The following is a 16,107-nucleotide window of genomic DNA, read 5'->3' on the forward strand; positions in this document are numbered from 1 at the left end:
CTAATCAGACTTAAAGCACTGACATCTACTCAGACATATGAGGGAAGTCAGGTTAAACAATTTGGGCAAACAGCATAAACATTTGCTTCTCTAAATGTAACAGAGGACCAACAACAGAAATTTAAGCAAGGAGAACTCTGCTACATCATTTCCTTATTAAATTCAGAGCTAAAAATGACTCATAACTTCTCCCCCTTTCTGGCCATCTTCTGACAAGTGTGGATGCTAGGATTTTGTATCCATAAGACACGATCCCGAGGAGCCAATTATCTCAGATTCTTGGAAAGTAAGTGGAAATCATAAAAGTTTACTAGGTTTGCAAATCACAGCACTTTCATCTCGAGTCTAACAACTCAATTACATGAAGTATAATGAGTTTAACTAGATGCTACTCATTGCTATTTAAGTTCACGTTTCTGTTGTTAGTGTCGCTTCATTTTCTGAGGTTTCTAATTTCCAAAAAAGGTGTAAAAGAAATCACCTCAAGATAGCAAAGCCAAACTTGAATTGGTATATAAAAAAAATTGCTTGTATAGTCACAGAAAAAAGCTCTACGAAACACCGTGCGTTGCTAATAGGTTTTAGTATGTTCATAAAGCATATGATACGATGGTATATTTGAGGTCTGACTAGCAATTTAAAGAGACGAACTGCGAGGAACATTGCCATGGCAATTGAATATAACAACTATTCATAGGCAGAAAAGAGTTGTAAAGCTCAGTGGCATTTCAGGAGATTGACAGCAAGTTCTCTGCTAAAGGAAAACCTGCAGCAGCACGAAAAGTGCAGGCTGACATGACAACAGCAACCCCTGACTACGAACAGATTCAGTCATGAACATTCCTGCTACAGAGGAAATCACATTTAGTAATGAGTCATTGCAAAGAGACACGGAAGGTTTTAGTAGTATGGGTCAACACAAAGATTGATGAACACAATCTTCGCCTGATTCTCTTCCTTTATGCTACAAACTCGACGGAATAAATAAATAATAAATGCAAGAAACCACTACAAAATTAGAAAGCTAAGTCCAGAAAATTGTATACTTGTTAGAAGCAAAAAATTAGGTTATGATATGATTGTTCCATAAGCCTTTCTGTATCATCTTCAGTACTAACACTACCACTGGGCCTATCTGAAGCCATTATTTGCTGTTGCAGTAAAAATATTGCACAACAACTGATGCCCTATCACCCACAGACATGATGTTTAGGTTTCAAAAACAGGCCAAGACCTGGCTTAGTGTATATTACAAATGATCCAGCAAAACATACTGTGGAAGGAAAGGCTTACCAATTATATAGGATAATACACGGCACTGTTTAAGGAAAGAAAACGTGCCTTTTGGAGATATTTCATTTGGTGGTGTCTTTAGCAGATATTTTATTCAGTGTTAACTTCAGAGATCTGGGGGTAAACTTTTCAATGACAGAAAAGGATAACACAGCCTAATACACAATCATAATAGGAGAAATAATTGTCAGGCAACCAAGCATTTCAGACCACCACTAAGTCTGCCAAAGGATGGCAAGGAAGATGTATTAAAAACTCATGCAATGTTAGTCAGTAATAAAGACCTGTTCATTATTCTCCTTTCATTTTAAAGGCTAAGCTTTTTGTTAGCATTCAATATTGAGAGTTTTGAGTTAAATAATTCAGCCGTTCTTTAAAATAACATTTATCTTAGAACAGAGCTCGGTGGCTGTCTTTCTCCTTTCTCTGGAAAAACCCCAAGCCCACACAACTGGATGTTATGCCTCATCCAAAATAAGAGCACAGAGAAGTATCAAACAGAATTAATCCTGAACCAAAAGCCAAAATCATCACAGAGCTCATGAGACAAAAAGATTAGAAAGAAGAGAGTAAATTCTGATACAAGTTTTCCACAAATCCTCAAAGTGTCCTTAAGCCTTCCTAACTGATGGCCCACAAGCCTCTTTTTAGGCTCCTGAAATAATAAAAATTATTCCCTCCATCCTTTTCCCAAGCAAGGTAAAATAACAATAGTTGTAGCCAGCAAGAACATCAGCTGTTAAGAGATTCCTAGCAGAAAAATTAGATAGTCACAGGCAGATAGCTAGCGAGGGTATGATTTACAAGGCAGATAACACAAGTAATTTCACTGATGAGTGGGCACAGGTCTGAGCTAATTCTGCCATCAGAAGATAAGAGGCCATTTTTTGAGATTTCCATTAAAAACACACCGTTTGGCAAAAACAAATGGACAGTGCTGATCCCTGTTTCTAAGGAGCCTTTCAGAAAAAAATGGTCGAAAGCTTCCAGTCTTCCTGCAACAATTCAGAGCCTGTGAATAAGGTGTTTGGCTTCTGCCTGCCAACTGATTTGCTCTTTGTCTGGGGCACAACCACAGGGCGACGTACCTGTCCATGAAGTTTCTTGCTGGCCTGTTTCACTCCTCCTAATTAGCACTTAGCTCCAGTCCCTGCTCTGCAAACCTGTTACGTGTAGAGGGATCAGAAAGCTGATCAGATGGAATGGAGCTGACTTAACCATATGGGAGCTATATCAGGAGCATCTTAAATGGAGAGAAAATGATGCGGAGAAAAGGAGCATTAGGGAGAAATGACGTGAAAGGGAAACCGTAAAGGAATGTGGATAAAAAGGCTACTGGGTAGAGGGGATGCATGGAAAGGAAACAAAGGATAGGAAAAGAGTACAAAGGGAAGAAGAGAAACAATAGTAAGAAAGCATTGTCTGATATTTGTCTCTCACCATGGAGTTGTTAGAGAATGGTTGGTATGGCAGGGGTGTGCAGGGTTACTGTGAAGCACACATCACATCAAATCACCTACAGAGCAGTCTTAAATTATCAAACAAAACAAAAACCCTCCATCACTTCCACTGACCATGTTCTTCTCATGATCTGTGAAAGCTTTTAGCTTCTGGAAAGGGGGAAGAAGGGAAGCAGAAAGGAGGGTTCAGTCACTGCCCTTTAATTGTAATCATGAAACTAAAGCACTTAGCACAGCCTGGGTAATACGCAGTATAAATAACAACTCAGGTAGCTGGTGAATTAATTAGGGACAACAATGCACAGCTAGCATGATCCTGCAAAACAAATTAAGCTGCACAGACAGGAAACAACCTCCTTACTCCTTAATGGTGTTTCTACCATCACCAGTCACAGTGCAAAACAATTTCTGCTTCAGCAGGAGAAGCTTTCTATTCATAATAAGAGTTTAAACAAAAAAAATGCCAGAAGAAAAACCCTATCATACCTAACAAAAACCATAAATTTGGCAGTTAAACCTTTTCACGAATCCCCTTTCACCAAAGAGTGAACATTTCTCAGAGCCGAACTAATTCCCAGCCACTTTGATGATGAATCTCTTCAAATCCAAAAGAAAAATGAGAAAACCCACAGATTTTACAGGCTGCAGAACTTATTCCTATTCACAAGTAATTTCAGGTATTTTGATGTTTCTTTTATGACATGATTAAACCAAAACTTCAAAGCAACCAAAATATTCCTTCTCCATCCGTTTCTACTTCTGATACCAGTGTTGCCTATAGCTAGTGGAGAATATACCCATATACTCAGGTCTGGATGGCCGTATCTGAGACCAGAGATGAAGAGAAACTTCTCTGAATAAACACAGAAAAAGGCTTCCAAACAGACTGAACTAATGACTTCAACATCCTTTATATTAAATAATGAGTTAACTCCTGCATTCTCGTCTAACTACTAGAAGCATGGAAAGTGTTTTTCCCCACAAATTGTCCTGTCTGTAAATGGTCACATTTCATTCTCTGCTGCTACCTCATCCTCCATTGTGACCTTGCTCCAACTGTTGTTGACTTATGCTTTCTCCTTCCTCAATAAACACAGGAGACTTCAGGAGTTCCCAAAAGATTTTCCATGAACTTCCCTGTTTCTCTTGAAGTCAGCCCCATTTCTGTCTCTACCCCACTCAATAACAGGTACCTTTCTCTGAAACATGATGTAATACATCACACACACAACTGCAACTACAATACAAAAAGAAAAATTATTTCAGGTAGCATTCTCAAGGGATTACTTATGAATCATATTCTGTGGCCTTTGTGTTGTTGCCTATTGTTCCCTGTTACATAAAACAAAATTAAAAAAAAAATCAGCGTCAGCTATCTGTATCAACTTCACCCTTTCTAATTAAACAGTTTTAGCACTTATTTCCCAATAGGTGTACAATCATTCCTTTTACACTGAATGTATTACTTATATTTTCTCAACTACACAAACAACTGAGAAAACGGTATACTGCTTCATCGAGGAAAACTGGTTTAATAACAGATGTAATGAACTTTATTTCATAAAACCTGAAATAATGCTGAAATTTGAGCATTAAATTGGACTAAACAAATATAACCCATATTTTAAAGATGAAAAACCTTTATAAAGCATTTATGCAAGAAAATGAGTTTTTATTGGGTTATAAATTTCTCAGTATGCTAAATCAGAAAATACAAGTTCTAGAAATACAAAACATCAGATATTAATTTCCTGCAACAGCAAAAATTAGAAACACACATTCTGCAGTAATTTAATTTCAAGTAGAAAAGATAATTTCAAATTTAGCTATGGTAAATCTCCATAGCTTAAACTCTAATATTCAGAGAAGTGGTTCTGAGAAGCCTTTACAATTGCTTTAGATTTTAACAACATTACATGAACTAAGTTATCAGGACTTCCTATATATAATTTTGCTTTTCACTAGTAGATTTTCTTTGAATTTGAAATAGCTATATAAAAAAAAAAGTACATGGTCTAGTTAATCATTTGTTTTGTGGCTAGCTGATGTAGAACTTGCAATAAAGATCAGAGGTTAATGTTATTCCCAGATGAGAGTGTCATCACCCTTACTAAGATCTGCAACATAGGAAGTATGCCAGAAAATGTTTTAGCTGGAAAACTAAATACAATTTATTTGTATTTAGTAACTTTAAGTAACTTTAAGGGTAGAATTATCTGTCAAGTTTGAAATCAAATACAATTCCTAATCTTGCAAGGTAAGAAAAAAAATCAACTTTGGATGATGTTACAGTCACAACCCACCAACCTACAATACATGTTGCAGTGTGTCATTGTACCCAAATCAGTAGTAGTGCTAGTAGGCTAAAAGAGGCCCATTACTGAATTCCTCTAAAGCCAGTTTCCCTACCTGAGAATTACATATTTATGTTATTATTTTCTAGTCTGCAGAAATGTGGTGACTTCCCCCCTCCCCCTGCAGTCACATACCTTTATATTGGCTCAAGTACATACCATAGAATCGTTACGGTTGGAAAAGACCTCCAAGATCATCTGGTCCAAACTTCAACCTACCACCAATATCACCCACTAAACCATGTCCCTAAGCACAAGGTCGAGCCTTTCTTTGAACACCCCCAGGGACGGTGACCCCATCACCTCCCTAGTCTACTCTTTGTAAGAAGAAATATCTCCTAATTTCCAACCTGAACCTCCCCTGGCACAACTTGAGGCCATTCCCTCTCACCCTATCATGTTTTAATTGCACTAAAAAAACAACATACGTCATAAATGTTACTAAAATTTTAAATGTGTGAAATATCCTTGGAAAGGAAAATAATGCAAGAATGGTGAGTCTTTCTATCATTGATTTGAGAACTCATGCAGTCAGAAAAAAGTCCTTCTTTATCATACTACAATCATCATATTATGAACGAGAAATCCACAAGATGACTCCTAAAAATTATTTCCACAAATAAATCCACAGTCGCATATACTACATCTGCGATTGCAATTACCTGAATTTAAGTAGTCCAAGGAACTGCAAAAATCTGAACTAAATTCAAGAAGTCATCCCAACCAAAACAAAGATTAGGTAGTAGATAAGAGGATGAGATGGGAGTGAGGGTGAGAATTTCCTTTGGGGCTGTAGGGAGAAAAATCAATTATTACACTACTTACTCCTGTAGGCTGAAATATCAGTCCATCCACTTCATGGCTAACTTCTCTAGCAAAACTTCCTTCCAGGAGCTGCAGAAGAGAAGAAAAAAATACATTTTTTTTTTTCCCCATAGAGAAACATGTCACTCACAAGATCTTATATCAAAGTGGATCATTTCAGGGCATTGTCCAAAATTCTCCTTTGGCATACTGCTTAACTGGGGAATAACCCATTACCACTGATACAATACTGTAAAACCAACCACCTGAATCAACACAGACCTAGCATTTTACAGTCAGAAAGACTCTAAATTTCATACGGAGGTGAACACATCCATCAAGATGCATTTGCCATAGAAAAAAACATCTCCCTAAAGAAACTAATGAAACCAGCTAGTCGAGAGTTATGAAAACGGATCATATACTTCCATGTCAAATTACGACCTGCCAAAGGAAAAGCGAATAACTAGTGAGAACCACAACTGACAAGTAACAGCAAAAAATGGGACAATTGCCAAAATACCTCCTTACTAATTTCAGTTTGTTTTACTGCAGAGATGAAGAAACTGTCAAAGTTCTAGGCTGATAAACTCTGACATGTAAGGCACCACGTGGTCACAAAACATAGCAAATGCATCTGAAAATCACAGGCAGTTTTTAAAGCAACGTTTTAGCCTAGGTTGTTAGCTTTCTGCCACTTCCTTTGTACAGTCCAATTTCAGTCAAAGAGCCACTGCCTAAATTATTCAAATGAAGTATCAACCTCTGCCCTCAGTAAAGGGCAAAAATATGAAAGAAGTCAAGAATTAACATTTGTGTGTTACTGCAGGTTGAACAAGTCAAAGCAGTGCAGCTAAACACTTAATAAATCAAAAGCTTGATGGGCACATATTTTAAACAGTACTTAAAATAAAAATATAAAGTATAATAATTTATAAAAAAAAGTCTATACAAGCTAATTCTTCTGGGGATAACTTTCAAGGTTACGGTGCAGTTCCAAAATCTACTAGCCAATGGGAAATCTGTAATAAGAATACATTTGATATTTACAAAGACATATGGGAAAGATTTCATTAAATTCAAGCACCAAAAAAACCCTCTCTCCAAAGTAGGAAAAAAAAAAAAAAAAGACTAAAAATAAAATACAAATTTCAAGTTATCTATGACTATCCTTTTAATAGGTACATTTCTAGCTAGCTTCTTCCCAGGCTCTAACCAAACCAGCAAGCAAAAACCCTTATAACTTCTTAGAAGAACTATTTGAGGAGATGGCTATTTCAGCATTGGAGCTTACATAAACTTCATCATTTAGTCCTTCCCAAAATACAACTTTAGAATAGAGAAACAATCTTTTAATCTGGAGTTTACCACTCTTTAAGGTAAAACACGGAGTTATTATCAAGCACTCCTTCACCTGTAGCTCTCTCCACTCTGTTCTAACCGAGGTTATAGAGAATTAAAGCACTACTACAAAATCCATAAATGGGAGGAAAAAAAAAGCTATTTCAAAAAATATCTATATTTAACATTTCAAAAATACCTTCTGGTATTCCTTTTTATTCCCAGCCCTACAAGAATTACAAAATGTGAGGGATTCCTTCTCATCAACTTGACATCCAGTTTCAGATTTCCTAGAGACTTGAACTCATTCCCTCATTTTGGAGTTCCACGGTCATCCTATTAAGACATCTCTCCTCAAGTGTCAATTATGCATCAAAGACAAAAGGATTTTAAAGCCAGAACAGATAATTAAATGTCTTTGTGCTCCCGGTTATTCTGGGTTCATTCTCATTAGGTCGATTACAAGTACTTCAATTATAACATTCTAGAAAAAAAAATTACTAGAAAAGATTGGAAGGAAGGGAATGGAAATTGTATCGGAGCTTCTTCCCACATACTTTTTCTTCAGAATTAAACTATTTAGAGCTTGTCTGTGAAGAGCAGAATATACATCTATTGAATACTGCAGAAAGTTTGAAATGACAGGAGAATGAGCAGAAAAGGAACGTTTGACACATAAGCAAGTATTTTTGACACCAGGAACGTAATTGATGTAAGGTTTTTAGGTTTATGAACTTAAAATGCAGATAACACGGTTTATCTTTTAAAAAATGATGTTCAATTTTCCACACACGTTAAAATTTCTAATTAAGTTGAACAGTCTTTTTAATCGGCACCATGATAAATGGCACACCTGCCTGGCTGGGATGACTGCCAGGGATCAGATAAAATGCAATGCATCTCAATGTCATTTCATAAAAGATGGGTAAATGATGCGTGCAAGCCAATTCTTCTGCCCTGTAGCCTCATGGCATGTATTTCCACCTGTGAAACCCTTTGTTCACTTCTCACAGCTTCTGTAGGTATAGATATATATGAAGCATATATTCTTGCTACAGTTTGCTATTTAAAATCTTCCAATTCTCATTTTTTAATTTTAAAGTGTTTGTATATCTAATAATAGGCACCTGATAAACAGAATAGTATAATCACATGAAATGACTGGAGCTGCACAAGGAAAAGGATTTCTCCTTGTTTTTGAGCCACGAAGGTCAGGAGCAGCCATACGTCACCAACAGCAGCACCGATAACCTGTGACACTGATTTTGCTAAAACACTCCATCAGTCAGCAATGTTTCTGGAGTGGCTAATTGAAGGATCGCGCTTTAGAGATCTCTCCATAATTAACAATAAAGAAATCATTTGGCTCCTCCAGCAGGAAGAGGAGGAAAATTGGGTACGTACAGATTCCACATAACCCTGGTAGCTTTTAGTCAGTGTTGCTGTAATTCTGAGGCTGACGCTTCTTATTCACCTAGTGAAATTGTTGGGGATACAGAAACAAATGACTTTGCATTTTGTAACACAAGACAAATGTCCATTTGCCTTGCTTTTTCAATCTCAGACCTGCTAACGCTTCATTCAGCTTTCAGTCAAGCTACAGCAGTTCTGCATGCACCTGTCCTGAAGCAGTTTTTCAGAGCCATCTCCACATTGGTGCTCATCTACCTGTTCAGGCTGGGAAAGGGAACAAACCTTATTCAAGAACATTAGATCCAACCAAACCAGCAATTGAATTGTCAGCTAACCAGAATTTGAAGTGCCTTCAGACACGAGCATCCTGTCATGCCCAACTTCACAGAGCCAACATCTTAACTGAGGCAAGTTGCAGCCCAACTTCAAGGAGGATCACTTCATCTCATGATTACAGCCTTCAGCATGGGACTACAAAATAATTGGCACATCCTGAGAGCTGTCAGGTTCTGCAGACGTGGGTTCATAAATAGTAAATCCCTGTACAGATGCTGCAGACTTTTTTTCAAAGATATTATACAGTCTCTGGGAAATATTCCGTTGTTACCAGCACTAATAACTACCTTATCTGAGAGGAAACAATTACCATGGCTCTTTCCTTGCATTACTCTGAAAGAGATGGACTGTTCCACTTATAAACCAGGATATTATTTCTGGTTTATTTTACATTAATTTGTTTCATCTTGTTTGCCAGCTTCTCTATTTTTCGGAATTACCTGCTCTTTTTTCAATAACAATTGCCTCACTAGCCCTCAATAGTCTCAGCTTAGTGCACCCCCTTTCACGAGGCCTTGATTTTCCAAGCTTAACGTAAAAATTAATTGCTGCCCGATGTATCGAAGACATCCCAGGAAGTTTTACATCCAAGTTGGGAGGCACAAATGTTTCCAAATGTACAGGGTTTTAAAAGCATTCAATAAAACATATAAATGTATGTGAATTAATTATTCATATAATGAATGTTTGCTCTTTTTTTGTTTGCTAACTAACAAGATAAAGAAATTTCATCTCTATTATTATGTATGGAAGTCTCTGAAGAAAGGATCTCTGAACAAGAAATCCAGTTAAAGATTTGTGTAACAAAACCACTGTTTCAATTACAAAGCCTTGATGAATTTAACTTAAACAAAAAAATGAAAAACCTGCTTAACTAAACAATTTTGCATAAAAAAAAAAAAAAATAGGATGAAAATCCGGATTCTTCCTTGTTAAGGGTTAAAGAAAAATACATCAAGAAGAAATCCTGGCTTTGAATGACACCTGAAATTCTATGGCATGTGTTATATGTCAAGTTCAGTTTAAGTTAAAATTACACAGAAATAGTTACTCAGATTCATTCCCACAAATGACAATTCCCCAAAATAAACCAATAAAACTAACTAGCAGGGATGGGGCCACCATTCAAACTATTTACATCATAAACTCCAGCTTTCTAACATCACATTTTGAAAAGGAAGCCTCCTGAAAAAGAATTAAATGGGTTTGTTGGTGGGGTATAAGCTTCCTTTAAGATGATACTCAGTACCTGAAAAATACCTGAAATACTTATGAAAAATACCTAATATATGGTGGTACCTGAAAATACCACCAACTGCAGCTTCAGAGCAGATAAGCAAAATTTTCCCTGTAAGCTAAGTGTCAGAAGCATTATTTTATTTTTTTATTTTAAATCAGAGATAGTACCAAGAATTAAACAAGTGAAAAAGCATCCAATATACACTGGGAGGGGGAAGCTCCATATATTTATGATAAAACCCTTAAATTTTACACACAGAAGGAAAAAATGTTGTCTATCTCATATTTTACGAGAATTAGATTCCAAAATGAAATGTCAAGAGAAGTTTGGATTTTGCTTCTTTGATAAAGCAGATTCTTACTGGCACTGAAATTTCTATAAAAATATGGCAATGCTTTTAAACTAGTATTTAGTGACTCAGGAGAATGCACAGCCTTGAGAAGTAAAGGGAGCACAGACCTTCTGAAAAAGGGGGAAAAAATCACAAAGTGAAGCCACTCAGACTTGTTTATTTTCCATATTTGGGATACCACTCCCCTCACCTAGCTTTAAGATTTGAAGTAAAACCCAAATGCTGACCCAAATAAAACCAGTGCAAATTAACAGGTTTTTGGGGGGAAGGATCAAAGACCAAAGGCAGTTCTACTCCTTCCTTCCCTCCCTGCCCTATCCGTGCCATAGCCTAGATGACCAGTTTGGATCTACTTTCAGTCAGCTAGGAGGAGGGGGTGAAACCCCATCCTCTCATGCCTATTAAAGTTACTCTTCAAATGATATGCTCAAGTCCCAGGTAATCTTTTGGAAAACTGTCCAGTCCCAAGCTACAGATAGCATGCAGTGATTGAGAGCCATGATCTTTGTTGAGTTGCTCCTATGGACTACTGAGTCTACAATTGAAAAATTAATGCCTCTTTCTCATCAATTTTTTCTTGCTTCAAATTTTCTTCCTTGTTCCTCTACAGGTACTTAGGCAGTGACCAAGTCAAATAGAATCGTAGCATCATTAAGGTTGGAAAAGACCTCCAAGATCCCCTGGTCCAACCATCCCCCTACCACCACTGCCACCCACTGAACCATGTCCCTAAGCACCAGGTCCAGCCTTTCCTTGAACACCCCCAGGGACAGTGATGCTTCCAAGCAACTGTGAAGGTCTAGAAAACACGGCCTATGATGCCCAAAGTGAGACTTGACACACGGCTGCACAAGGAAATATTTTTTGCTCACATCCAGTCACTCTAAGAGCTGTAAGTAGAATTTCCATGTGAACATTTATTTCCCACTTGCTAACATCAGTAATCCGTGCCTCGTTCATTCGATTTCATGCTTTCCTTTAAATCACCTTAAAAAAACAAACGTTAAGTAGGTTTTTAATCAGTTTAACATGACCCGGTTTGTTCTGCATCGTTCTCATTACATAGCCAAACCATGATACGCTCCTTACAGTCAGAACAGTATTTAATATGTTAATTGAAGTGTATTTTATAGCAGGGTAAAGCCCAATTTCTCGATTATTCATTGTATTTGGCTATACTTATCTTAGAAATTTTGATTTGTTAGGAAACCAAAGAGAAATGCAAGAAAGGAAATGCAGCCTGTTAACTCAAAGTAGAGTCACAAAACCATACTTTATTCTTACATTAATATGTAAAAAAAATAATGAACCTATAAACTATTTCTTGGTCCATGCTATTATTCTTAAATATGCAGAAAGACAGAGTAGGATCACAAAATGTAGACATTAAAAGTTTAAGTCCCTGAGAAAGCATTATCGGAGGAAATTTGATATGCTCACCAAGAAGCAACAAATATTGAAGAATAGGTGAAAAATGGTTTTAGTAAACCAGTGAAACGATCTACATTGCCTTAACTGCGTAAGGAACTGAAGTATGAACTTTGCAGTTGCTCATTACTTAAAATGAAATTTCATGCTCTTTGGCTGTATAATACAAACCGCATGAAAATCCTTCAAGAAATTATACTTAAAGCTCAAATCCTAGGTCTCACACAGCCATCCTCTCAAGATGTTAATTCAAGATATAAACAGAGGAAAGCTGTAAATGTTATTTTGTCTCTATAGAAGTGTGAGGGTTGAAAGCACTTTACGTTAACCAGTAACTCAGTACTAAACAGGAAGAATAAAAGTAAACTCCAAAGGCTCATCCATTTAACAAAATCACTGCAGTTTTGAAGTGTATTCTGTGGCAATAGCTCAAATATATTGTGATGAAAATTATACCAAACGACTGTCTGAAGAACCATGGGAATTTTCTCATTTTTTAAGATTAAAAAATAAATACTTTTTATAAAATACTATTTTACGAAGAGCCTTTCAGTTTGTTAATTTAGTAGAAGCTCCAAAACCAAGCCTACTGCAAGACTAAAAGACTAAAAATAACCTCTTTGCCAAGTTAATCATACAGAACATTTTGGCTCAAAAGACATTAAAAACACCTAATTACTGCAATGGATTTGTTCCCTATAAGAATGAAAGGGGATAATGGGAGCAATGTGAGACTGATGTTCACTAATATGATCAAGAGACTAATTATTATCCATGAATCATTTGTAGCATTCAAAACTTGATTAATGTCAGGTCAAGTTTAACATGTGATAGGTTTTATTAGTAATGCTCGGCTATCCCACAGCTTGTCAGTTTAAGTGAGTGCCATCTGTTCCAGGCAGGAGTAGCCAAGAGTCCAAACAAAAGCAGAGTGGATACGACTGGTCACCGAAGGACATTTCAGGAGGTCCGTAAGGGAGCTGCGCTGGTGATTTTGAACACTAGGCCAGAATCCAGCACAAAAAAACACCTGCTCAAGATAGGACATTTGTTGCCCAGAAAGCAAGCACGTAGGGCAAGCTTTCATCATTTTCAAGTTTGACCAAAGGAGTGTTAGTACTACTGGCTCTAGCCTCACAGTATGATCACACTCCAGTACGAACAATTCTGTTGCAAGAGGAGAAAAAAATCTGTTGGAAGAATTGATGCATCATCTACAGTCCTTCATCACCCTTAGGAGTACTTTCTTGTACGGAATACAGTACTTTACCCTTTAGAGCATCAGTCACGGTATTCAAGGGCATGTGGCCCTAACTAATGGCTCGTGCAGCAAAATAATGCTAGAAGATAATGAAACTGAAATCCATATTCCATGAGAAAATACTTACTGACAGTGCCAGGCTTGTTGAAATTACAGGTACCTACAAGATACTGATAACTACAAGAAATCTTTTTGCAACAGGCTCGCTTCCTTTGGTTTCCCAGCCCTCTGTGGGTGTCCAGCTTCACCAGCAGCCACCTCTCCCAGGCACAGCCTATTCCCAGCTCTTGCTGCGTGACAGGAGCTGCCCTGCTACTGTAAGAGCTCACCTGGTCGCTGCACTGAACCCTCAGCAGCTCTGTACTAATACCAGCAGGAGCAGCAAGGCTGAAGTAACATGAAGAGGCAACGGGCAGGTGCATGCACAGAGAGGAAGGAGACTGACCTCATTCCATCTGGGTTTACTCTCCTCTGCTCTAAACCTAGACATTCAGCAGCAATGCAGAAAGAAATATTTATTTACCTCACAGCTACAACAGCCCCTTCAGATGTAATGTAAGCATGCTCTCATCCAGACAGCAGATGAAGCTGAAAGACTGAAGATTCAAGGCTGCCACTAGCATGATTTTTGTTCTGTACTTCAGCTCCATGCTTTAGCTCTGTTTTGTGGCTAAGGGCAGGACGTGCAGGGCTCCCACAGATTCCTTGATGCCTTCACATCGAAGCCAAACCCTCTGAAGATTCGGTGCTTGTAGGCCACAGAACATAAATAACGCTGTAATTCAAAGAACCACAGCGACAGCATCTTCCTTCACCATTTGCCCCTGTAATTTTGCAGACAAGGATGCAACCAACAGTACCTACATTCTTTGTTTCTTCTGAAAAAACAGACCAAAAAAAAAAACCCACAAGTATTCCACAGACTGGCTGCTGCTGGTTTCACAAAGGATTGTTACAGGCTGCTTCTTTCAGAGGACTTAAAGCCAGAGAACCCATATACCTTATCCGAAGCCTGCTTCATCTTCTCTAGCCCCCCCTCTACAAGATGTAAAGACAAGCATTTTCCAGATGTAAGATTAGCTGCAAGTTACTGCAGCCTGTGATGGGATGCAACCTCTGACATGGAGAAGGTGAACCCACCACACTGTTGAGTTCATTAACCAGTCCCAAAGGAAAAAAAAATGCTGAAGTGAACGACAATAAAACATACATGGGGGTGGGGAGGGAGAAGGGAAAGGGAAGGAAGGAGGAAACATGCTTGCTGGTTGTATTTTTTAATCTGGTTTTGGTTTTACAGCTACCTTATTAACTGCATTCTCTACAGCTGCTACTAACACTGGCTGTATGCTGTGCTCCTTCTTATTTGCACAGGGAAACTCTTAAAAAAAAAAAAAAAAAAAAAAAAAAAGAAGTAGAGAGCAGACCACAAGAGTGCCACTGAGCTACCACCAGTTTGCTGCTTCTGAGTGAGCAAATCCAAAGGTCACGCACCTAATATATTCAAAACAATACCCAAGAATAACACGAGCGCTGTGTGTGCTAATGCTTAATTTGACAGCACATCTGCATTACTGAATTCAAAATAAGCATTAGGCATTTCTCCCTGTCAATCTCTTCTCAGAAGCACAATTGAGAAATTGACATCAATTAACTAAGATGTTTCCAAATGCTTCTTTCAAATAAGAGAAATAGGCTGCTACGAGAAAGTTTAATTGACTTTTGTGATAGTTTCAAAATGGGATAAACACTCTCAAGGCTAGGAAGGAATGCTGCTGCCGAACAGCAATGGTCTTTCAAGCATATTTTACCTGATGAAATAAAGCGGTGTGTACTGCACAGCTTATCCATTTAATTTATTGTGCTCTTTCCAGTTCTCTGTTTCAACCTGCAAAGCAATTCAGTTCCTTCTTTTAGGGATTAGGACTTGGTCCACAACACCTTCCCCCACCCAGTGATGATGGTGAGGGGTGTCAACACATCCTGCGTACCTGGGAGAGCACAGCTGCCTGACACTGGAGTCCTGCTGGGGCTGGAAGAGGTTTCACAGGTGCCATTAGCAAATTCTTAGAGCTATTTACACATGATGTACGTGTGTACAGATGAACATATGTGCAACCAAACGTACACATGGCAGAGAATCTGTAGTCTGCCTTACCCTATGCCTTCAGCTGAGTAAGGGTCTCCCCACCCACTATAGCTAAGAAGCTCCCCAGTACTCGTTTTGATCAAATTCAGCTTCTGTCAAAAGCTCTTCTGATGTCAAAGGAACAAGTGACATTGGATTGAGTGCAAGGCCTTACAAATGTGGCCAAGTACATTTTAATTTGTTCTCTAAATGATCTTCAAACATCATAAAACTGATAAGGTTTATTTGTTATCCAGCCCCTGTGTAAACTGCCATAATATAATCCGATCTCTGCTTATTGAGAACTTGGACAGACCCGTTTTAATTAAATCAGATAATTAAGGATGATGTTTTATTATGCATTCCCACTAAGACTCATGAACAAAGCCAAATTTGTAATACACAATAATTCAATTAACTATAAAATGGATATTCATGAATACAAAGTCTTTCGTACATTTACTGTTGCGATGCCTGCTTCAAAGTGGGCCAGTGTATTCCACGGGGCCCCAGCGCGATGGCTGTAACACAAACATTAAGATTTAACATTATATTCTGGATATTTAAAAACATCTGATTCTTCGGCTATGCAATGGCACTTGAGGGCTTAATTTGCTACAAAGTTGAATTAAAATTTGCCATGTTATGGCCATAACAGTAAAATGCTCCAATTTTAATATTTCTGAATTAAAAAGATTAA

At 37.8% G+C, this 16,107-nt stretch overlaps 1 protein-coding gene across 2 annotated transcripts in view; it reads right to left on the reverse strand.

The window, feature by feature from the left end:
* Positions 1-16,107, reverse strand: part of RNGTT (RNA guanylyltransferase and 5'-phosphatase) — a 180,506-nt gene that overhangs the window by 83,687 nt on the left and 80,712 nt on the right. For both annotated transcript variants that reach the window (XM_082756487.1, XM_082756486.1), the window contains exon 12: positions 5,933-6,001. In XM_082756487.1, coding sequence (XP_082612613.1) covers positions 5,933-6,001 — 69 coding nt within the window. The remainder of the gene's footprint in view (positions 1-5,932; positions 6,002-16,107) is intronic.

Source organism: Aythya marila, assembly GCF_965140915.1.
Source record: "Aythya marila genome assembly, chromosome: 3".
NCBI lineage: Eukaryota > Metazoa > Chordata > Aves > Anseriformes > Anatidae > Aythya > Aythya marila.